The 24,781-nt window shown below is 41.0% G+C and overlaps 1 protein-coding gene across 2 annotated transcripts in view; it reads left to right on the top strand.

Moving 5' to 3' along the window:
- The first annotated feature begins 6,897 nt into the window (after positions 1-6,897).
- The window catches only part of EPHA3 (EPH receptor A3), a 213,255-nt gene continuing 195,371 nt past the window's right edge, over positions 6,898-24,781 (top strand). The window contains exons 1-2 of one of the 2 annotated variants that reach the window (XM_068692986.1): positions 6,898-7,148; positions 24,306-24,370. In XM_068692986.1, coding sequence (XP_068549087.1) covers positions 6,935-7,148; positions 24,306-24,370 — 279 coding nt within the window. In that variant the 5' untranslated portion in view covers positions 6,898-6,934. The remainder of the gene's footprint in view (positions 7,149-24,305; positions 24,371-24,781) is intronic. The other variant, XM_068692985.1, reaches the window with a different exon arrangement.

The following is a 24,781-nucleotide window of genomic DNA, read 5'->3' as shown; positions in this document are numbered from 1 at the left end:
TGGGAAAAATAGCTAATTCACACAATACGTAAATGGATCAAATTCAAATGTGGGATCTGAGGCATTTTGGGATGTGTTAAATACAGCACAGAGAGCTAGTCAAAAGAGGTGATTTTCCCACTATATTTAGCATTGGTGAATCCTCACCTTGAACACTGCATGTGGTTCTGAGGCTGAGGACACTTGAGTTGTCCAGGCTGGAGAGAAGGAGGCTGAGAAGTGACCCTGCTGCTCTCTGCAGTGTCCAGAGGGATGGAAGTGGAGGTCATGGATGACAGGACACATGGGAAGGGCACAAAGCTGCACTGGATGTTAGGAAAAAAATTCTTTACTGGGAGGGTGGTCAAACACTGGAACAGGCTTCCTATGGAGGTGGTTGAAGCCCCGTACTTGTCAGTGTTCAAGAGGCATTTGGACAACACCCTCCTTAATACGCTTTAACTTTTGGCCAGCCCTGAAGCGGTCAGGCAGTTGGACGTGATCTTTGTAGGTCCTCTCCAACTGAACTATTCTATTTTTACGATAGATAAAAAGCGTGCAATAAATGCCAAATCAATTGTTAGATGTGAAGAGTGGACAGTGAAAAATATGCCTTTAAGGAGTTTTCACATTGTGGGTGCTGGCTTTTCAAATTATTTTTGTTGTTATTTCAATTTCCAATTTACAATAAATATTTCTGCAGTTAGTTTTTTTAGTTAACAAAAATAGATGACCTACTTCACTGTCAAGTGTGCATGCTTGGCTCTGAAAAGACAAGGGAACACTTCAAATACAGCTCAGCCAGATCACAGAAATATGTCTGTGCACTCTTCAAGTGCATTCCCTAAATTGGATCCTGATCCCCTCTATTAGAAGTATGGCAGCATTTATTTTAAAAAGTGTATCCCTGTTTACCTGTTTACTGTCTAATACTGCCTGATGTTATCTTGTGAAAGGAAAAAAAAAAGTCTATGAGTTTAGATACATGAGAATAAATTATTTAATTTCTCGGTGACTTTTTTAGTACAGATTATGTTTTTTTTTTTTTTTTTATGTATATATTTTAAAGTTGGCTGTGATCTGAAGAAAGAAACTAATCAAACTTGTCATTGTGCATCTTATCGGAGGTCTGCTGATATCTCCATAATTCAGTATAGTTGTACAGGATTGATACATTTCCTCTGTAAATGCTCAGTCCAGGCTGAAATTTGGCAAGCTTGTTCATGATAAAGTAATACTCTCTTCTGCATGTAAATGTTGCTTCTCTCTGAAAACTGGCATTAATGCTAGGGAAGCTTTTCTTTTATGGCTTCTATAGATTTTTGTTTAGAAATAGGTAAATTCAGTCTAAGTACTTGGAACGTCACCTTTTTATTGCATCCTTAACAAATGATTCAGCCTTTATGGGGAAAATTTGCAGCCCAACTGCATTTGCATTTTGCATGCTTTTCTACTGTATTCCATCTCCATAATAAGTAATGCCTTTTTTCATTATGGAATTGGTGTGCAGTCACTTCATAATTACAATTGCAGCTATGTTGCTGCTCAAAGCTGAATTTCGTATGCTGCCTTGTTAATCCATTTTTCTGGATTTTCACGTAATTATTGTGTAAGTATTGATTAGGAAAAGCTATAGCTTAGCTTTAAATAACTGAGTTCTTTAAAGTAACTTTTCACACTTCATTTATCATTTGTTTTTATTGCTTCCTGTCTTCTATTTCTCAGCTTCCTCTATTTTCTCATCTGCGTGCAATTCCAGGGCATTGTTGTACATTAGGAGAACATAAGGTTGTGTTATAAAGTACATCCCAAGAACGCTTTAAATGAGCAAATGTTTACCACTTACTTGGTGGCTGGTAGGAGAGTATTCAGATAGAGTTTTCCCTACTTGGTCACCATTTCCAAGACTGGCCAACAGCTGTCTGTTTCCTTGTGATGAATTCAAGCAGCAACACTTCCTGTTGTGATATTTTGAGCCCAACACTTAGCAGTCAATCCGAAAAGATACGCCGATACATTCTCAGGCCTAACGGATAGTTGAACTACTTCAGAAGGCTGTTCCTGCTATGATTTATGTGGAAATGTCTTGTCAGTCCAGGTCTCCACGAAGGGGGATTGACATCACAAATAAGACCCTACATAAATAAGTAACAGAAATTGAGGAGGAAATGTTCTCACGCCTCCGAACAATCCCATCAAGTCACAGAGGAGGCATCTACCGATGGGGTGCATTGTTCTCTTGTTCACGTTGCCTCCTCCCTGAATAAATAGGGGATTGCCAGGCCACCTTTCTTTATGAGTAGTGAACCTATCGTTAATTCTTTGTTTCATTTTGTTTTTAAAGAAAATATTTTATCTATAAATCTCACAGATTAGGAGAAGTTCCCTGTGATTTGATTAATTAAACAATGCAACTCCAGAGCCATAAACATTAAAAAGCCTTCTTGAAAGCAGACTGTGGCCTAGTCTGCTGGATAAATTGATTGATTACTGCTGTGGTTGTTCCTAATAATCTGTAACATTTTTTCATTAGACAGAAAGTTGTTTTCCTATTTAGTATGCAAACATGAGATCCCGAGCATTCTACCCATGTGTTATGATTTCTTTTTTCCATTATGCAATCACAGAATGTGTCACTTCCTTGTTTATGAAAGAAAAATGTAAGAGATAAAATTTGTGTTTAGTAAGGATTTTGATCTTCAATATATTAAAGAAATTAAAGTCCAAGGTTGGCAGAAAATCATAAATCATGGTTATGTGTTTCTCTAGAATGATTTTATGGATGCTAGGGCAAAGATATTACCATGTGCACTCCAGTTATGTAGAAATGCCACTAGAGGCTGTTTTGTTTTTTCAGAGGTGCCCTTTAAGGTAACACAAAATTACCCTTAATAGAGTATACATGCAATTTGCACAAAACTAGCACAACACATTCCAGGTTGTGTGTCACAGAGAAAAAAGCAGAGTGAACAATTTGTAATGAACTTTATCATTACTTTCTCCTACATTCTTTTCCCCCTGAAATGCATTTTTTATTTCAAATTTTTCAAATTACTTTTTCTATTCCTTTTAGTTTGAGATGCGTCCTTTGATATTAGGTTTGATATTAAGAACCTGAGCCACATTTGTGGTGTTTGGGATTCCTTTCTTCCTGCATGAGTTCTCTGGTGCTAAGACATTTATGAATTCACTACGTGTTTGCTATGAATAACCTCAAAATGTTTGCTTAAAGTAATGTTTCTCTAATTTGGAGAAAAATTCTGCAGAGTTCAACTTCAGTGTTAATGGCCCTATTTTCAGTGTTTTCACTTCACTATTTGCTTATGAAACTCTCTAACAGCTCTCTAAAAATACTATATAAAAATATGATCTTTCATTTCTTTCTAAGAGGTGCATTTCTAATTCTCACAGGGAGGAAGAAAGGCCCCAAAATATCCCTTGGTGCATGTATGGTGAAACCAATCTGAAGTGTGTGCTCACAAGTAAGCATGCACTGTCATGAGACAGACTTGGGATTTACAGTCTGTTGCTTTCTGTATAGCTTTTGATTGGTTCCTCCCCTTCTTTTACCTCCACCCTTTACCTTTTTCAAACAAATTCTTTATTTGGTAACTACATTACCATCTTGGACAAAATCACATAGATACCTCTAATATCCATCAATATCCATCTTTTTTTTATTACTTTTTTTATACTACCAAGCAGTGAAGGAGATAGTAGTGACATTAATGCTTTGAGCACAGTTGCTTGTACCCTACATTACCTTTTCCATGATGTTTTCTTACTAGCTCCTTTATATCATCTTGCCTCTTGGTCACGGCACCAAGCCTGCAGGAGCTCAAGAAGCTTTTGGACAACACTCTTACACATATGGTTCGATTTTTGGTAGTCTTGTGTGGAGCCAGGAGTTGGAGTTGATGATCCTCCTGGGGTCCAACACAAGATGTTCTACAGATATGTTCTATAGATCTATGCTTCTACCCCATAACCTCCCCCCTCCCCACTTTTTTTTTCCTTATCTTGCATTTGTACCTGTAGAAAATGACATTGCCACAGCTGAGAGAAGATCAAAGTGGTTTCTCTCCAACATGGGCTTCCTGTGTGAGTGCTGAGAACAATCCTAACATTATCAGCTTGGGAATAGTTCAAAAGCAGCTGAGGTGGTGCTGTGTACAACCTAGAGGGATGCTTGTTGATGCAAACTTCAAAGGGTGATGCAAGGTGGGTAAGTGTGGGGTGATGCTGAGGTTGGGCTCTGGCACTGGCTGCTGCCCCCCAGTTCCTTCGAGGAGCTCTTCTCCTTCCTGGCAGGCTAAGGTTGGTGGGATGCCTCTTGTGGCCACCAGATGTATGGCTGTGTTACTGTGCTGATCAGGCTTGGTAGTGCTCAGGTGCGCTTGGTCAGGAGCGGAGAGCTATGCTCTGGCCTTTGATGATGTGCTCTGCCCTGCTTGTTGTCAGAATGGATAATATTGACTTCTTGCAGACTTCAGAGTTACCTCTCCCACCTCCATCTTCTGTGTGATGTAAAAGCTCCTCCTTGACAAAGCAGTAATATGGGAAGGGAAATGCTGATTGCAGCTGCTCTTCCCAAGAGAAAAAAAACACAAGGTTTGGCAGATGCACATGGTTGCCTCTCCTCTCTCTTCCTCCAGAAAACCACTGTTGTGCAGGGAAGCTACGATGGGCGCTCAGACTCCTGCTCCTAGAGGGGAAGCAAGCGGAATCAGGCAGGATCCTCTCTCACGGTGCTGCAGCTGGAAGGTGCAGATGTTTTATATACACACAACTGGAAGAATGAAGAACAAAAATCTCTTTCTTTGGAAATATTTTTTTTTTCCACTAACTGAAAACAGAAATATATGTATTTCTTTTTGCCCAGAGATCTCTCTGTACATTTTTTCTTCCACCTTAAAATGTATTAACCTAAAGTCACAAAAGAAAGGATGTGGTTCTGTGGAGATCAAAACTAGTAGTCCTAAGAATTTATTAATGTTTTAAGTAGAAGATTGTCCTCTATAAGAGAACTCAAGGAGACAGTTGTATTCCAGAAAAGGTATGGGGAAGGGGTACAACAAGATTATTTTATTACTAGGGAGCGTGAAATTTTGAGGAAATTGGGGCATTTTGAACATCTTGCTGTGGAAACATATCATTGTCAAATAAATGAAAAGGTATAATGAAATGAAGTCTGAGGAAGGCAAGGCAGGAGAGCAGAAAGCCTTCTCTGGGCCATAGACTGCCAACTGTATGGCCAGAGTACCCTGCTCTGCTCTCTGCTCCCAGAGTTGTCTGCTCACAAGCTTTGGGCTTCCTTCTTGCTCCTTCTGGAAATTTTGGTTGGGCCAAAACTGATAGTGTGGGGTATGGCAGCAGCGCAGCGCTGTACAGGGCAGACCTCCCCTTGGCATGGACCTGGAACCAGCCCGGTGCCTTCAGGGGTCCTTGTTGGGACTCATTCTCTCTAATATATTAATGATTTGGATGAGGGAATTGAGTGTACCCTCAGTAAGTTTGCAGATGGCACCAGGTTGGAGGGAAGTGTTGACCTGCCAGAGGGTAGGAAGGCCCTGCAGAGGGACCTGGAGAGGTTGGGTCGATGGGCAGAGGCCAATGGGATGAGGTTCAACATGGCTTCGTGCTGGCTCCTGCACTGTGGCCACAACAACCCCATGCAGTGCAACAGGCTTGGGGCAGAGTGGCTCAAAAGCTGTGCAGAGGAAAAGGTGTTGGTTGATGCTCACCTGAACATGAGCAGGCAGGGTGCCCAGGTGGCCAAGAAGGCCAACGGCATCCTGGCTTGGGTCAGGAATAGTGCGCCCAGCAGGAGCAGGGTGGTGATCGTTCCCCTGTACTCATCTCTGGTGAGGCCGCACCTCGAGTACTGTGTTCAGATTTGGGCCCCTCAATACAAGAAGGACATTGAGGCCCTGGATCGTGTCCAGAGAAGGGCTACACAGCTGGTGAAGGGCCTGGACCAAAAGTCCCATGAGATGTGACTGAGGGAACCAGGGTTGTTTCCTCTGGAGAAGAGGAGGCTCAGGGCAGACCTTATTGCCCTGTACAACTACCTGAAAGGAAGGTGTGGTGAGCTAGGGGTGGCCTCTTCTCACATGTAACCATCGATAGGACTAGAGGGAATGGCTTCAAGTTGTGCCAGGGGAGGTTCAGGTTGGAAATTAGGAGACATTTCTTCTCAGAAAGAGTAGTCAGGCATTGGAGTGGGTTGCCCAGAGAAGTGATGACATCACCGTTCCTGGGATTTTTAAGGAAAAGTTGGACCTGGCACTTGGGGACATGGTTTAGTGGGTGACATCGGTGGTAGGGTGATGGATGGACCGGATTATCTTGGAGGTCTTTTCCATTCTCTGATTCTCATGAGGCAGCCTCAGCTGTCCCGCTGGTAGCAGTACTCCTGAGGGGACACAGGACAATCCTTTTCGTGTTCAGTTGCTTGGGTGTTCAACACTACTGGCTTGTGAAACGTGGTGGGGTCTGGTTCCTGTGGTGGCAAGGAATTTAGATGTCACTTGGTCGTTCAGTGGTCCTACAACCCTTGCCCATGGCTCTCTCCTTCCCAACTCGTAGGACCTCGTCCTATATGGACGCTGCGGTTCGGGGCAGAATATTTATCTGACTTGAGTATTATTAAAATATATTCCTGTTTCCACAGCACCACAGCGCCTGGCTCCCTGCAAGGGGCCGCTTGGCAGAAGAAGCCCCCCGCGCTGAGGGACCCCTCTGCGTGAGCTGAGGCCGGGGCAGCGCTGCAGTGCCCGACCCTTGGGGGGGGGCGAGGCGCGAAGCCCCCTCGCTGCTCCCCGCGGCCTGCGGCGGCCCTGGCGGGCTGTCGGCACGGGGGCGGCGCTAGGACCCGGGGCGGCGGCGGCGGCGGGGCCGGGCGGGGGCGGCCCCTCCCGGGCGCAGCGCGAAGGCGGGCGGGCGGGCGCGGGGCATGGTCCCGGTGCCGGTGCCGGCGGCGGCGGCGCGGAGCGGGAGCGGGCGCGGAGCGGAGCGGAGGTGGCATGCGGCGCGGAGACATGCGGCTCTGCCTGCGCGCTGCCGCCCCGCCGACATGGACCGCCGCCGCCTGCCGCCGCTGCTGCCGCTGCTCTGCGCTGCTGCCCTCGGCGCCGCCGGGCGTCTGAGCGCCCGCCCCGGCAACGAAGGTGAGCGGCGGCGGCGGGGGGGCTCTCCCCTTCTCCCTCTTTTCTCTCCTCCTTTTTTTCCCCCTTCTTCCCTTTTTCTCCCCTTCTTCTTCCCCTTCTCTTTCGTCTTTTTCTTTTAATTTTTTTATTATTATTTTTATTTTTCCTTTTTAAGGTGCTCGGTCCCTGCTGCCGGCGGCGCGCCCTAACGAGCAAGTCTCGGGGTTCGCCCTAATTGCCCCCGGGCCGGCGGCGGTGGGGGCTGCGGCGGTATTTGGTGCTGCCAAAGTTTCAGCCCGAGCTAAAAAGCGGCCCCGCTGCCCTGCCCCGACCCGCCGGGGGTGCCGGAGCGTTTGGGTGTGGGTTTGGGATGCCGGTCGAACCGTGCCCGCGCCCCAATTTTGGGCAGCGTTTTGTTCTCCTCCGCTGCGGCGGTCTCCGAGCTGACATTTGGTGGGGACGCGTGGTAGGTGCCAGGGAGAAATCACGACCGCTATTTGAAAAAGTAACCGAGACACTTTTTTTGGAGGGGAAAGGTAAGATTGCTCTTTCCCCGCGGAGAAGAGCAGAGCCCCCTCTGCCCCCTCCCGCAGCCGGTGCCTGCGGGGTGTCCGCCGCAGCCCGCTTTGGGGACGCATCCAGGGGGTGCGAGGAACTTGGGGTGTCAGCCCTGCACGTAGAGCTAGCACCTGCTCCGCCTGCAGCATCCGCAGGGCAGCGGACAGTGTCGCCGTTACAATTAGCCTTTCTCCCCAGCGAATGATGCTTAGTGTGTCCTGGTGCTGGGGCTGCTGGCGGGATACGGCAGTGAGGTAGCCACTCGAAATGATTTCCGAAAGGAATTAACAATCACATCAAATAAGGGAAGATTTAAACTCCACAAATCCTGGGTAATCTGAAATAGGTTGTTTTTATTGCTGGGAAGAAGCTGTGGCACCACCGTGCCAGAAGAATAATGTAGCATCTGTTTGTACGTTTGATGTAAATTTATTTTACGTAGGCGCTGCTTCCCAGGTTACTTTTAATAGTTGGTTGCTCTTAAGCCTCCGTATACACGCTATTTTGGTACCTATTGTCATCTTTCACAAATGGTTTTCGGAAATGAAAACATGAGCGGTAGTAGGGGTTACTCGTGCCCTATGATTAAAAGCTTTTTGGAAACGTGTGTAGTTCAGTCAGTCAGCAGAGCAGCTCTGCCTCCACGGCAGTGGCAGGCAGACACAGTCTGAAAGCTGAGACTAATTATGCAAAAAAAAGATATTAGAGCCTTCAGGTTTACAAAAGATACTTTTTATTTCTTTGTTTAAAATCACCCAGAATTGGGAAAGGAAGAAAAAAATCAGTATCACATAGAAAGCATATTAAGCATCTTTTCCAAGTCAGAATCCTATTCTCTATTTTCAGTTTCAAAAACTTGTAAAATAAGGGTAGTATTTTCAAAATATTTAGTGAAAAGGCACAACATAAATACAAGTACCGGACAGTAACCTGCTTTTGCATGCTTACTTTTTCTGGAGTATATATGTTGCTACTCATTTAAAAAAAAAAAAAAAAAAAGCATTCCCAGTTTCTTTTAAAAATGGGACCAACATCAGTGTTTTAATTATTTCCACTATGGGAAGCTCAGTAATTACTTCATTTGCAGTGTTCTTGGGCTGATGATATGAATTGAGAAAATCCAAATTAGAATTTGCTGATGCTAGTTTGTTTGGTAATCAAGCATTAGCTTGAAGCCTTAAATAGTGTCAAAAGATTTTCTTCTTTTAAATGATGATTTTCTCGCTACACTTTTTTCACTACTGCTCTTACCATTAATTTTTTCCTGAGGCTGAAGTTAGATGTTACTGTATTTCTGTGGGATATTTAGAAAAGTTTTCTTTCTTTACCGCTGAGAAGTTAAAATATATTTTTTGAATGGAGATTCTTATCCATAAGCCTATATTAACAATATGTACATTTTTTTCATGCACTTTAATATAAAGCTACTGTTGAAAATCTCATGGATTGTTTTAATAAAGAATGAAGTGCATTTTTGGTGCGTTTATGTAGCTTTGTGTAACTTCTGGGAGATGTGAATGTAGCAATAGAGATGTTACAGGAGCTCCTGGTAATATTTCCTGGTAATAATACAGGAGCCTTCAGGGCTCCTGGTAATATTTCCTAAATTTATTTGTATTGAAAGAATTACTTCTGTTTTTAAAAAAGCATTTTCAGTTAACACTTGTAGTTAATACTAAAGCTGACAAGCGTTTGAACCAGAACTGATGCTTCTGTAGTGGAAGCGGATGGGAAGAAGGGAGAAAAGGATAAAAGGGGGGGCTGAAGGCAAGTTGTTGATTACTTCACTTTGTTATCCAGTGCAGTCCACCATCCCCTCTCACCTCCCCCCCTCCCCTTTTTTCCTATCTTGGAGACCTTGGGTGTTTATTAATTTGCTTCATCCCAGAAAAGTTTGGAGTTTTTTCTTGCTGAAACATAAAATTTTCCAGAGTTTATTTTTAAACTCCCTACTGTGCTCGTTGCAAAGCTGCGTGCCTTTTACCTACGTAATCACGGAGGTTCAGGAAGGTTCTGTAAAGTTCAGACTTATCTGTGTACAGTGGCAAAGTGTGTGCCATTTTCTGAGAGGCAGGAAAATGTCAGGAAGATTTAACGTCTAATTTTTCGGGTTTTGGAGTCACAAGCAGAACCCTGTGTGTGTGGAGAAACCACACATTCTGCTATTCCATTCCGGTCGATATTTTTCACTTGGGGAGGATTGTGGGTTTCTTCTTAGAAGGATACAATTTTTCTTTGAATAATTCCTATGGTATCAAGAAATTGAATGAGCTATATCATTCAGTAATTTAATAATTTTTCCTCTGTCTCTTCGGTAACTATATTGCCTGCCCGAGGGTACCAGCAACTTTAATTTCACTGTTTTATAACCCACAACAGTTAACACTTGACCTAGGTCATTAACAGGATTATCAGCAAATTTGTTTAAGCTTTTACTGACAACCTGAATTGCTTCAATAATATTTTGACTGTGCAGACAGGAAACTTCTTGTAACCTCTCAATCTAGCATAAAATTAATTTCTTGCGAACACAGCTACCAAAAGATCAATACGGTAAATCTGCTTATCGTACTTGGTTTCAAATAGTGTCTGTTTTGGTTAACAGCAAGAAGGTTCCAATCAGCCGCTGTTTTCAGTCCGTGCTGGCTTTGGAGATGTGGTTTCATCTTTTATTCGTTCATTAGCGTCTCAGAATAGTGCACACTTAAATTCACCATTTTATCTGTTAACACTTACAGTCACTCAAGACAACTTAGTGTGCCTTGTGACAGCTGTTGGCATGTTTTTGAGAAATTCAGTGTTTGCCTGTGGAGCAAAATGCCTGGCCAACTTTCGCATATCATTTTGGGAAAGGCTGGAAATATTGGAAACTTTTCAGTAGGATCAAAAGGGATTGCACAGGGAAATGCTTTTTACAAATCTCGCCTTACTGTATGTCAGGTATCATTAGGTCAGGAAAAGTCTTCATGTATCATGACACAATTCCTGCTTATAGCTCGCTGTTGAGTGTTTATCTGCAAAAGAAATCAAAAGTAGGCTTAGAAATCTGAATATGATGCCACTTAAGTTTGAGCTTTCTGAAATTAAATTTTGTGTGGGTCTAGAGAGCTGTTTTTCATATTTTATGTACTCAAAGCTGCTGTGCTTCATCCTAAGCTGTATGATCAGACAGATAGTGAATGTGCTTTAAAATTCACACTGTGATGTTTTCAAAAAGCTGTGCAAAAGGAGAAGGAAGTTGAGCAAATTCCTCATTTTATCTCAGTATTTTTGATACCTGACTCTCACACATGGAATAATTTATTTTCTTTTCTGTTTATTGCTGAAATGTGTCATCACTTACCCCTGATTTCAATACACGGTACTGAAAAGAAGAATCACCGTATTGCCTATAGCAAACTTAAAGCAGATGTTTGAAATGGAGATGTTCAAATTGGACACAGCAATTAATTGTTATTGCAGTTAGTTTGGATATAACATATTTGCTACCCAACGAACCAGTCAAATCATAGATGCTCGTTAAAACTCTCTTCTGTACTTTCAGCTATAGGAAGTCAGGCTTTGGGGCGCTACCGGAATGAAACCACTGTGCAGATAGTAGGCATGCGAAGTTTAACAGTTGTTTGCAAGAAGCCTTTGCGAATCAGGAGTTCATTCTGATGGAACTTAAATTTTTCATTCCCATCTGGAAAAACATGCAAATTAGCTTTATTATTATTACTATTTTTATCTGCAGGAGTTAAGCTAATTGCTATTAGTAGACTTACTTTTGATTTTGTTTCAGAACTTGTAAGTTTTCCTCCAGGAGTGTGCGTGTAACGGCTCTTGTTCTTGTAATCCCCACCCGATGAAAGTTTGGAAATACAGATGCAGGTGTTCATTTCCTTGTTTTCAGAGCTCTGGATTTTATCACCAGTGAGGGTCACTACAGAGCTGTTACCAAATCCACCAGTGCAGTCGGTCGCTTTTTGTGCAGAGCCTGTGTTAGCTCCGCGGGCTACCTGTGATTCATAGAGGCACCACAGCTTTGTAGCTGTTTGTTTTTTCTTATAAACAAATAAATAAATATGTAAATGTTACTAATAATAACTAGAGATAGAACTGTGTCCTTATTTTTTGTTGAAGTTCAAAGCTGTGCTCAGTGGAGCAGGTTTTGAAACCCCAAAAGGTCAGATTGATACCCTAAAGTGCAAAATTGACTGGACTTTTTGAGAAGTGTTTGGTAAAACTTAAGAGGTGGGACAGAGGCATCTCTCAAGCCCACCACCTTTCCAACAGATAATTCCAGTATCCTAAGTGTTGCTTTTCTGTAGTGAGATGTAGGGATTCTTTTTTCCCTCCTTTTCTTTTTTTTTTTTTTTTTTTCTTTTTTATCATTTCCTTTCTTATGGAAAGGAGCCTAATTTAGTGAAGCATAGTTGAAACTAGTCGAACATGTATTTGTGAGGGAGATAAAAACTTGTAGTAAGAACTAATACAGTGAAAGGCAAGATTTTGTATACAGATGCATGTAACTCCTGCTAAGTCTTCTGTTTTGCTAAAAATCATTTTAGTGACGTAGCCCTTCTTATTTCCATGAATTTTTATAGAAGGTTCTTTTTTTACTTTTTTTTTTTTTTTTTTTTGATGTTTAAACTGTTCTATGCAAGAAACAAAGCTCAACAGGGAATAGTTTAATTCAGAAGATGAGACGTGAACTCCCGGTGGTGTAATTCTGGAAATAGAACATGGCAGTAATTTGCTGGGTAAGGATCGTATTCCCCACTGGTCGTCTTGTTCTTCTTAGCTTTTAGGTGCTTGATAACTCTGAGCACAAGGACTTCTTTTGCAGTGTGAAACTGATGTAAAATTGAAATTCAGTCCCTTGGACTGACAGTTCCTTTGAAATTTCTGCAGCGAATGAATGGAAGAAATAAAGATATAGAAATAGAGATAATCCCGCCTGAAAGAAATCTTAGGACAGTGACAAAAGAGTTGCAGCCTGCGAGAGTGCCGGGCAGGATGAATGAAACGCCAGAGCGTACAGTCTTAAATTTGCAGAGACGTTATTAAACCAGACACACTGTAAGCAGAAACTTAAGCACCACGCTCCTTTTTTTCCATAAAGTATTGCATCCTGCTGTTCCAGGCAAAATATGGAGGAAAATCCCATTAATCTACTGAAAAATATTGACGAAAGAATAATAGCAGAGTGAAGGAACAGTGGCTGAAACTTCCTAGCAATTAGGGGAACAATAGGATGAATGGTAAGGTTCAGTCAGGGCAGTTTAGTGTCATATGCTACGGGAATGGTGATTTCTTTTTTTGCCAGAATCTTTCTCATACTGTTTTTATGTCTCTATTTGGATGGAGAAGTTCGTGTTGCATTGGTCTGTTCTTGATGTGGTTTTTAAAATTTATTATTATTAATAATGATAGTGAAAACAACTCCTCAAGCACAGCTGCCATACATACGAGTACAATAATTTCAAATTACAAAAAAAAAAAAATATCTTTTAAATTTGTGACTTGGGAAGGAGATTTTTTTTTTTTAAATCTACAGTGAAGAGTTTCTGTTGAAATAATTAAACCCCCAAAAGCCTTCTGGTCCACAGTAGTCTTCCCAGAAACCTTGCAGTAAAAAATAGCAAACAGTGGCATTGTGTTTCTTGATTTAGTTGTTGGTAAGTTAGAAAGCAGCTAGAGGACTTCTGCCACGTTTGCTTTTTCTGAGGGGCAAGGCTTGTTAAGAGCTCCCTTTTGGAGTGGAAGGAAGGATTGAGGAAGAAGAGATGTAGACAGACATGAAGTGAAAGCGTGAACTGAATCACATAAAAATCAGACCCAAACTCAAACTTTCTCCAATTATTAACACCATTAGGAACCCAGAATTCAGGGCTGACAATGATCTGAACACTGAGCAAAGCACAAATTAAGAAATTCCTTGCCTCCCTGAAAGTCTAAGCTTTGTTTACATTAGTAAGCTTCATGACTGTGATTTACCAGTGGTGAATTTCAACAGAGACTGCAATTTAGGAGGGGCAGAGGCATTTTTACCATTCCATTTAATCTTTTTTTGTAATGGTGATTCTCTTTTTTTTTCTTAAAAAAAAAAAAAAAAAAAAAAGAGAGAGAGAGAAGGCAATATCTGTCCAGCTGTAATGTTTGTGACACAGACACATATATCGAAACAGGTTCTGAAAATGCTAGGGCCCTATCCTGCAGAAACTGGTCTGCTACGTATGATTTAGCTCAGAGAGCAAATGTCTTAACTAATGGTGAGAGGTCGGTTTGCCTGGAGAAGGAGGTTACAGTTGTCGAAGATGTAATGTGATCGCCCAAACTGTTTAGGGGTAACCCACCTTTAGGAAAACCTCGTTGGTCTCCTTTATTCCCACCTTACCTGTGCACAGTGCCACGAGCCTTTCTTATATGCCTGTGTTTTTTCTTCTCTCCCTGCCCTCCCATGATTCCACATTGATCCATGCAGAGTAGAAAGTGGAAAACATCTTTTACTTCCTACCAACTCTGAGAACCACGGGTCCATTCCTTCTTACCAAATGCTGTTTACAAGGAGAAGGGAGATGCTGCAATCCTGCAGGTGCCCAGAGAAAAAGTACAGAACTGTAGGTTTAAGGACGGTGCCTTTTCCCTAATCAGTTGGTTGTACTGATCCCAACTGATCAAAAGCCTCGTTAAAGCTGGACAGGGTGTTCAAGAAACTGAAGGAGAGGTTTTCCATTCTAACCGAGAAAACCAATTCTGGAGAAAAGGCACATGCTTAGTTTGTGCAACTTAATGGAAACCTGAGCTGTTTGTGGGAAGGTAATGGAAGTGGAAGAATAAGCAGAAAACGGGGGCCTGAAAAACTGGCTTATGGGTAGATGGGAATAGAAGAGTCATTTAAGCATTTACCTTTGTTATAAATATTTGTATTTCTCACATATGGAAATAGTGAAAAAAGATGTTAGCAGGGTTTTGGTTGCAAAGGCAGCAAATGAAGTCAGGGGCAATTCCATTTTTCATATGGATAGCTCGGCACACATGTTCTGCATTAATTACCTCCATAAATTCTGTTAACCTGGCAAACAATGAAAATATCATGTTGGTGACATCACTGTATTGGAAAATAGAACTGGTTTTAGCATCTTGATTTTCTCAGCGTGACACTCGAGGAGATTTCTTATACTATTGGCATTTTACTCCCCTGATTTGCACCAAGATGTTTAGTCATTTGTTCGGTGGGTTTATTTTATCTGTGGAGTGGCTATGGAAGGACCCAAGCATTTCATAGCCCGGGCAAGCTGGAGCCCTTGATTCCTGTGAGCAGAGAAGAAAAGGTTGACAAAACTCTATCAGGGCACACCTGCATAGATTTCTTTCTGCATGCAGTATTTTAGGATTTTCATAAACTTTTTTATTAAATCTTGATTTCTGTATTTTGAACCTAACAAAAAAAAAGTTAATTATTATTATTTTTCCTATGCCCTGTATGAGAAATTTCTTAAAAGCATTTTTTTTTTTTCCCCTAAGGTTTGGCATGCTGCCAGCTGATTCACTTTGGGGGAATCACAGCATTTTTCTAAATGCATGAGTGGTCATTCACTGGACTTCTGCTCAAGTCCTTGTCTGAAAAAAAATTCTCATCAATGAATTATTATTTCCTGTTTGGTTTTTGTTTGTTTTTTAGTGTTTGAACTGCAGGAAAATTTCTGGGAAGTTCTTAAGGATTTTTAGTCATAGGTGCTGTATGTGGTTAGGTTATTTTTGTGATACTTTGAGGTGTCTAAACTAGAAACTAAGTATGTCTAACAAGTTTTTGAACTCTCAGTTTACCTTAAATAAACACGGACACTGTTGCAACATATATATATTTTTTCTTTAATTTCTTAGAAGGCTTTCCAAGCATGGTTCTTTGTGAAACTCCAGTAGACCTCAACTGTATGAGATCCTCAGAGGGGCTGAGTTCTGCAAAACTAGTGAATACTGAGTATTATTTTTTTTTTCCCAAGGGAAGAGTTGTGCAATATGCTTAAGCCCTTTTGAGAAGTGCTTTAGAGCTTGTTAAAATGATTTTAGCAATGTTTACTTTTGGGTTGGGCTGCCTATCCATAGCCATATGGTTCTTCAGGATTTGGGGAACCCAACAGGATTGGTCTCCTATCCCAGGAGAGAGAGACCTGCTTATTCTGGGCTGTTAAAAGGTGAGGTGCCTGTGTTTAGGTAACTGAATCTCACTTATTTTTTTTTCTCTTTTCTGAGCAAGGTGAACTTAGCTTTTGCCATTTAAACTCTCTTTTGACACAGTAGCCCTCGTTTTGCATTTATTTAATGCTGTGCTTTGCTCATGTCAGATTTAACACTGTAGTAGTAGATTAAAATGAGATTCAGAGTATTTAGACTTGAATGTAGGTTCAGTTGAACAGGAATTCAGATATCTAAGGGTTTATGTAATGTCTTGTAGGAGATATTAAAAAAAAAGTCGGAATTGGTTTAAAAACCAGGATGCAAAGATATGAAAGAGACACAATAATTTGGAACCCATTAGGTTAACCCATTTTTAATTTTGATATCCTTGTCTTAATGAAAAGAACCGGCACATATCAACTTACAGGAAATAGCCTAATAAAACCAAAACCTTATTAGGCCCTTTTGATAAACATTGCATTCCAGCCCACCAGTCATATGTTTTTGCATACTTGGAAATTGAGCTTTACACTGCTTTAACAATATCAAGAGGACTCTCATGTTTCAAACTAATAAAAAAGAAATAAAATCGGTTTTGTCTGTGTTCATCCACAAGAAGTTCTCCTGCAAACTGGGCAGTTGTCAAGACGATGCAGACAGGTACTCAGAGGGAAAGCAGTGTACAGATTTGCCACCCCACTCCTGTGACAGGAGCTGCTAATTCACACATCGTCATCTGTGCAGAAATGGCTGGTCGTTTCCTCTTCACAATAGCCAGAATAACTTCCTTGAGGTGTGATGTTGGGATGTTTGAGTCCATCTGCACACCTGTAGGCTCGATACAGGTTGAGTAGAGAGTAATGTTGAAGGTTACCTATGCTACCCAGCCTTAACTATTGCTCGAGCTCCCTCCATGGTAGAGTGGGGGGAAAAGCTGTTGGTGTTACCTGAACACTCCCAAGGTTTCCAGCAACACGATGCTCAGAAGTTTTCTGTTCTACTTTGAAATTTGTTCCCGTTTTGTCTGCTAAGGAACAGTGTACCTCTGCCAGTTTGCTCTCTGAAGCCTTTCCTGCAAGGCTTGTGTTTTGGACCTGATAGTCACATTCAGGAGACTTAGGGTGTCATTGCCCCTCTCCTGCTTGTAGGCTGCATGCCTAGTGAGAGGAGGAAGACTATCAGAGAGCTTCTCCTTAGCATTGAGTGAGGAGCTGATTGGTCTCCCTCCAGCAGCAGTTTGGGCATTCCCTCGGTGTAGCAAGCAGGGAGAGGGTTGCTGCAGTCGTGGATCCTCCCTTATCTGCTCCATTTGGTGTTTACAGTCTGTGCTGTTATTTATTGCTGTATTGCTTGTTGCTGTGCTGTCTTCCCTCATTTATGGCAGCCTCTATAAAAAACTTGCAACCAAGTTCCTGTTTTGGCTGTTTCCGTATTCAACCCATGGAAAAACTGAGGCAGCCCAATCTGGCCCCGGATGCTTTTAAGGAGTGCGCTTGAAGAGAGAAAGATCTGGGAGGAAAATGAAACTCTTCCTCTTGTAGAGCTGAGAACGACTACTGTAAGAATAGAATTTATCAAATAATCCAAGTTGACCTGGAAGTCTTATATGTTTTATAGGTGAAATAATCAGTAAGGTAACTTGATTCATATTGCTAGTCTTTTGTCTTTGATTTGAAATTTTTAACCATCTTTTAATTTTCGAAGTAGTTTCTAAATTATTTACTGAACATTTAACTGAAAGTAAGGGAGGCTTGGGCTATCCGGTGGCCTTTTGTGAAGTTTCCTGTGTTCAGTTTTAGCACAACTGTTTTTAAATTCATTTTGGTTTTCCCTTGTTTGTTCATCTCTTGCCCCCACCCTGGTGGAGTTCTTCAGTCAGCAGTTTAACCGCAGATTGAACATGACAGTTGCCAAATTTGGAATGTTCTGCACAAAATCATATTTGCATTGTACAGTATAATGGCATAGGCAAGAAAGGTTGAAAGTGCAGACCTCACAGTGTTGTGCCTCTCAGAGGACTATAGGCTGGCTTTGAGCTGTACCAGAAATCTCCCTGAGAAATCTCACACGTGGAAAAGAATTGTCTAGCAAGTGGGCCAAGCTTTGTTGGCACTTGTATGGGGTATGCGTTACCAAGGATTTAGTCCTGGCTGTTTTTAGGATGCTTACTCTATGTAGCTTAGTGTCACTTTGCTTCCTAGGGTGCCCCAGGCTGGAGGGAGACAAAGCTGTAAAAGCAGAGCACTCTGCATGGGTTCCTAGCACATCTTTTATGCTGAGGTCATTTGCTTCTGAGCATTTTTAGCAATAATTACATCTTCGTTGCAACACTTGAGGGGAAATGCAGGACCATAATATCACAGGAGACTTGACTTTTTATTAATGAGCAAGCAGCAATCAGGTCCCAGGTCTGCTTCTTGGAAGCAGGCTTCAATGGTGAACACTCTTCCATGAGAAAAGCAGTGCATTAGTTAGCGTTGCTTTGTGGAGACATTTCTCATCAGCTGGTTTTACTTGTTTCCTCTTCCCAAAGATTTTTTGGTATACCTTCGTAGATTTTCTATCAGCAAGATCCTAGTTGGTAATTATAGCGAGTGCATCAAGACATTGGCCTAGCCTATCTATAGGTGCTGCCTATAAGCCTCAGAATAAACCAGAGATGATAAACCAAAGCTGATCTGCTGCAGCCTTTCTTTCACTATCCCCACTAATTGGGAGAAGGGAGGGTTGAGAGTATTCAAATCTGTGCTTATAGGTGTATGAAAATCCAGGTGCTATTGCTCTTTGATGTAAAAAGGCCCCCCTTCTAAAAACGTATCTGTGTTTGCACTGACTCCACTCTGTCCCACCCCAAAACCAAGATCTGGCTAACTTCCTGCCGCAAAGTATTTTCTTTGCTGCTCAGAATTATATGACACATTTCAATTATGGGCATTCACTCGTTTTTTTGGTTGTGGAGCAAATTTAAATTTTCCCATTTGTTAGCATATTTTTAAATAACTAGCATATTTCTAAGCTGGCAGTTTGATACCAAATAAAAGACAAAATAGTTTTTTTATTCCTTTTTTTAAAAAAACTTTTAATTGGAAATTGAAAAACTGCTTTCTATATTTTACCTCGTTGGCTATTGTTATACATTTTCTGTGTATAGAATAGGATTTAGAAATACATTATTGTGGGGAAGTTGTTGCGGGTTCTTCTTTAGCTATTACAAGCTGTCTTTTAGCAGGCTTTCCTCCTCAGTTTCTAGGTAGTTAGGATTATCTCAGGATGGTTCTACCTAGCACAACATGTATTATCTTTTTTTTTTTTTTTTTACTGGGAGGGTATTTATACTGTGTTCAGTTCCTTGTCCAGCCACTATCCCATGTGTTTCTGGATCTGCCTTCAGCGTGAATCCAGGTATCTCGTTAGTTTTACAGTTATTTTTCTTTTGCTGACATCACTCCTGATAAAGCCTGCTGTTAGTGAGCCTGGAGTCAGGCCCTCTGCCATCACTCTCAAACTGGAAGCAATTTCAGATAGTGTGAGCGGGCCTGCACGTCAGATTCCACTCGAGCCTCCATTCGTCTTCTTCCTGATGCCACAAAGAAGAGAGTGAGCGAGCCCTGCACTTCGCGTCCTGCTGCCTGTTCCGGCTGCTGGGAAGGCACTCGTCTTTACCCCCTTGGAACAAGCGCACGTTGAGGAAATGAAAAATGCTCTCTCATGAAGTTCTGATGGCCAGAAGAGTCAAGCAGGAGAGGGAACTTCTAGGAAGAGCACATGTTCTTAATAGACACGCTGCCGGTATGCTGCTGCTTGGCAGAAGTAGCCGCGGTATGGCGAGCAAGGCTGATGCGTGGCAGTGCCAAGTCGCTCATTTCCAGAGCCAGAATGAGTGGTGGCTCAGTTCGTACAGCACTGCAACGTCTCTATAGCAAATCCCCCCTAGTAATTACCACTAGTTTTAAAGAGTGTTATTTACGTGATGGGACCCATGCAGTACACTGAGATTGTTAGACAGCACTGAATTTTTTTTAATGTTGTTTTGTGAGAACCCCTCTGCGTCTCCTTACCATAATCAGTGATGCTCAAGATGCTCTATAGGAAAAGAGCTGGAGGTAGCAACACAACCATTCAGGTAGTTTAAGAATTACCCTAGTAATCAACATGTCAGCCTCATGGGTCTCTGTAAGGGTGCTCACACAGTTTTGCTGGAGGAGGAAATACAAGGAGTGCAATTGAGTTGTGGGAGAAAGGATGTGGTGCTTAACCTTCATAAAGAGCCTGTAAGTCCTTATTCTCTGTCATGTGGCCTGACCTCTAAAACTACTCCTCTAATCTCATCTCAAAAGTGGCAATAATTAGGAAGTAAAAAGAATTACTGATTTTATTTTTGGGACTTTCCACTTCTTCTGTTCCCCGGTATTCTATTCAAGTGCACGAGAGCTGCGGATAATCAGGCTCTGAAGTGAGGACTGTATATGACCTGTAGTTATTATTGCATACACAGCCAAGGGCTTCATTGGGCCAGGTGTTTTGGAATACCTGGTTGTTACATATGTGATGGAAGAAAATGTATTGCATAGTTTGAACTCTTTTTTTTGGACTTTTCTTACGTCCTACAATTCATGTTAGCATGGCTAGAAGTACACACCTTGCAGAGGACAGTGCCAAGAGAAAGGCTGCAACTCCTTTCTCTCTAGTTCTCTTTTCTATCTGATAAATACGTATCTATTAGCACCTGTATTTTTAAATATTGTACCTGTAATTTGTAATATAACACCTGTATGTTTAAATATTAACATTTTCATTTAAATTTAATTGTGTTTGGGGAAAAATCTGTTAGGGTCACGCTGGTGTATGCCTGCTGATGTGAAGATCTGATAGAATATCTGTGTATGTTACCTTTCATGAATTGCTAAGATCTCTTTTGTGAATCAAATGTTGCATTTTGTTACGCGAGAGGATATATCAGAGCTGAAACATGTTGAAATGAGTAATTGTATGAATGAATTGCTTCTCTAATATTTTACTTTTCTCCACTTAATCCTACAAATCCTTGAAAAAAAGTTAAGACAACTAATATCTAATCCATTCCTTCTTTAATTCTTCAGTTTTAGTGTAGGAATTGTTCTCTCCTTCAAATTCTAGATTAATAGGTAATTTTAGGACACCTAATGTCAAAAGGTAATGTTTTACCATTCCCTATCATTTTCTCTATGGACTATGAACATAGCAGCCTCCAAGATCTGTATTGCTTGCTCTGTGTCGAGGCGTACAACTTTCTCCTGAACTCACAGGAAAATAGTGTGTCAACAGCTTTTTTCTAGGGGGGGGGGGGGGGGGGGAGAGGGCAGGGTTGTTTTTATCAGGTGGCAACGTGAAAACAAAAATATTTTGCATTTCAGACACTATTAAAAAAACTGTACACTTTTAATGAAAAGGTTTTTTGTTTTTTTTTTAAATAATAATAAAGAAAAAGTATTGAATGCATGATTTTCATTTGAATGCTAAAGAATTTGAGTGCTCAGGCAGCCTGCTGTGTGTTTCTGCTTGCCTAAAATACAGTTTTCACTAGACACACGGTAAAGGTATAAGGCAGTGACAGATATCTAGGGGGTCACTATAGCAATGTATATGTGTTTCATTTAGTATTTTTTCCCCTATGTTTTTTATTTATTTCTTGATGTGACATGCACACACACATCCCTCAAAGGAATTCGATCTAGTATTTTTAAAATGTGGTGAAATATGTATGAACATGGCAAAGTAGTTTGCGTAGTGGTGCCACTTTGAATGTGATGAGGAAGGTGGAATGAAGGAGATCCTGAAAAATTGCTCTTGCTGTAAAATATTTGATCCCAGGTAAAACAGCTTTGGGAAGGAGGGTTGAAGGAGTTGTCTTACTGATTCAGTTACTTTGCTGGGGAGCAAGACTGGTTAGACTCCTTGTCCTTAACTGTGGAAAGAGCTTGAATTTTGTTTTCTGGTGTTGAAACCTCCTGAGCTAGAGGTCTGTGGGAGCGAGGTCTTGTTGCAGGTCTGTGTCCCGTGCTCTTGTAAGCTCACCCTGTTATAGGGGCGTGGCAACTTGCTCTCTAGCCCTATAGTGGGGGCATCCAGCTGTCGTGGGGCAGTGGTGGAGCTTTGCTACCTACTGGTGTTAAACCATCCCCATCCTTTCACAGGCACACGTGGCTTCCACTGAATTGCCCCTCCAGCCTTATTTAATGCCTGCGAGCACTTCACATCAGATTACTTGGCAACCTGGTGAACCTTTTTTGAGAGCTAGGCGGGCAGCAGGGTTCTGTAATTGTTGAGGTGGCACAGGGAGATGTGGACAGAGATACTCAGTGCTGATCTTGTGTCCTTCAAGGGTGTGCTCTCACTGCTAGGCTGCTTTGTAAGCCCTGAGAGGAGAACTAGCACCAGGCTGTGACTCTGTTCCTGTGTATTCTTCCAGATGAGACTGATGATTTTGGACTGAATTTATAAATTTCAGGGTGACTGCAATCATGTTTTCAAGAAGCTCATTCTTAACAACTAAATATACTACTTCAGTTTTTTTCCTGAGTAATTTGCCTTAGCAATGTATTGCCAAGTAATTTGCCTCAAAAGTCATACTTCCTTCACCACCACGTATTGCAGATGCACAGCAAATATATGTCTTATCCCAGGAGATCCATAATCTGTGGGAATTTGTAGTCACAAAAGCAAGAATTGCACTTTTTCGTTTTGAATTCTTATTAGTGTTTCCTTTTTATAGATGCAAAGCTTGCTTCATGATAGTCTGCCTAGGGCCCCATGCACTCAATAAAAGACTGATTTCTTTGATTGTGTAGATGATTGAAAATTGAATTGTTGATGAAAATTGGAGGTCAAGAAATACAGTGCCAGGCTATGTTCTTTATGTAAGATTAATAAAAATGTTTTGGTTATTGTAGGTAAAATGCAAAATGCTGTTGTTGTCTTTTAAAGTGTTGTATAACTGCAGGGGATTTTTTTTTTTTCATCCATATGAGAAAGCAGATCATTCATGGTAGTATAGCACTGCAGATTTATATATATGTGTCTGTGTGTGTGTATATATACACACATATACACAACACACATGAACATGTGTATTTATGATTGTTGATGATGTGGCCTGGTTTCTAATACTGTATACCTGTTTTTCCCTACTGTGTATTCCAATATTTCTGTATTCCTGTACGTCCCAATAACAGGAGAGGAGAGGGAAAGAAAAAAAGCCTTGATAGCTCTTACGTTTTTTTAATTTGTCTTTTTAAGTGATAACCAAAATTAAACAGCTACTAGAAGGTCAATGCCAATATAATAAAAATAGGTCAATTTAGCAGATTGATAGGACTAGGAAAGGCAAATGAGGGAAACTATCTTTTTTGTTTTCTGTGAGCACCATAAGCAATGTTGTTGTGTTCTATGTGAATACCTCAATGGATTGTATTCATCGAGATGACAATTCTTCATGATGCTTTGTATCTGTTCTCACCTGTTCTGCTTTATGGTAATAAATAAATGGTTACTTAGGAACCTTTTTGATAAAGCACTTCGAGACTATGACCAGGTTAAGAAATTAAATTTATTTTTTATGTTTGGTAAAAGTGCATAAACAGCAAGGATGAATATCTTTCAATTTATTATTATTTTTTTTTAACATCACATTTTAAAATGGATATAAAAGCACTGTGGTTGGATTGGCTGGAAAATGTCTATGTTGGATTGTTTGCAAATAAAACCTTCATTCTTCCTCTGAAAATTGCTGCATTCATCTTAAAAAGAAAAAAAAAGATAATGGCCAGATTAAATACAAATTGATACTGCTATTTAAGTAGCTTCATCTGAACTTGGAGCATTGTAAATAATTACTTTTGTATCTGTGGTATTACACATGACATGTAGAAAACAGTTCACTCCTATAAGACAATTTGAGAACAAATTAGATCAGAAGGAAGAAAGAGATAAAGGGAAGACTTTAATCAGCATTCATTATTTATTCTTGCATTCTGAGAAAATTATATATGCCAAATACAGGCTTTTAATCAAATAATGATTAAAATATTCAGATCTCACCTACATGTATTTGGTTAGATGCATTGACCCAAATTTCAGGCATCCAAGGGGAAAATGCTGTAGTTTGTGCAGCTGATGGAACCGCTTTGTTCCTACCCCCTGCTGTAATTAATTTGGACAGAGATCCATTGTTTATTTTTGTCACTTTTTTGTTTTGAGAAGTTCCCGTGTCTGCTGTTCATACCACATTTTAAGATAAACAAGGCGATCCTTTTCATTTGTCTGTCTTTTTCTTCTTTGTAGCTATCTGCCAGGCCACCTGAACAAATCAACTGCTTCACAAGATCCTCAAATAAACACATCTTTTAGCATGGGTAACTGAGGTTAACTGGACAGAGGCAAATGAAACTCATTCTTCTTCGTTTTGTCTTTTTGTAGTTAATCTGCTGGATTCAAAAACAATTCAAGGGGAGCTGGGCTGGATCTCCTACCCGTCACATGGGGTGAGTTCAGTAGACTGTGAAATGGAAAAGTGGTGCTACAGACCAATGTGCTATTTAACCATTGTTTCCTCTTCAGAGGACACTGTGCAATAGCTGTGGCTCTTTGGAGCTTCAAAAATTGTCTGCTCAAAACTTGAAATATAAGGCTTATGAAGTTCTGCTGCTTTTTCTTAGAACATATATCACAATGCACATAATCCCCATGAAGAGCTTATTGGAGAAAATGAAAGCAAAAGGTGCATTGAACAAAAAAGTTGTCTTTAAGCACCATTTCACCCTCTATTAAAATGTGTGTTTCTAAAAGATATCATGGAACTGTTTAGTATTACTTGATGATTTACTCAGATGGAAATAACGGAAGGTGAAAAACTTGTGGACGTAAACAGGTGATGTAAGTACTCATTTGGTAAC

Source organism: Anas acuta, chromosome 1 (assembly GCF_963932015.1).
Source record: "Anas acuta chromosome 1, bAnaAcu1.1, whole genome shotgun sequence".
Taxonomy (NCBI): domain Eukaryota; kingdom Metazoa; phylum Chordata; class Aves; order Anseriformes; family Anatidae; genus Anas; species Anas acuta.
The sequence above is the reverse complement of the archived record's forward strand: the minus strand, read 5'-3'. Positions and strand labels throughout refer to the sequence as shown.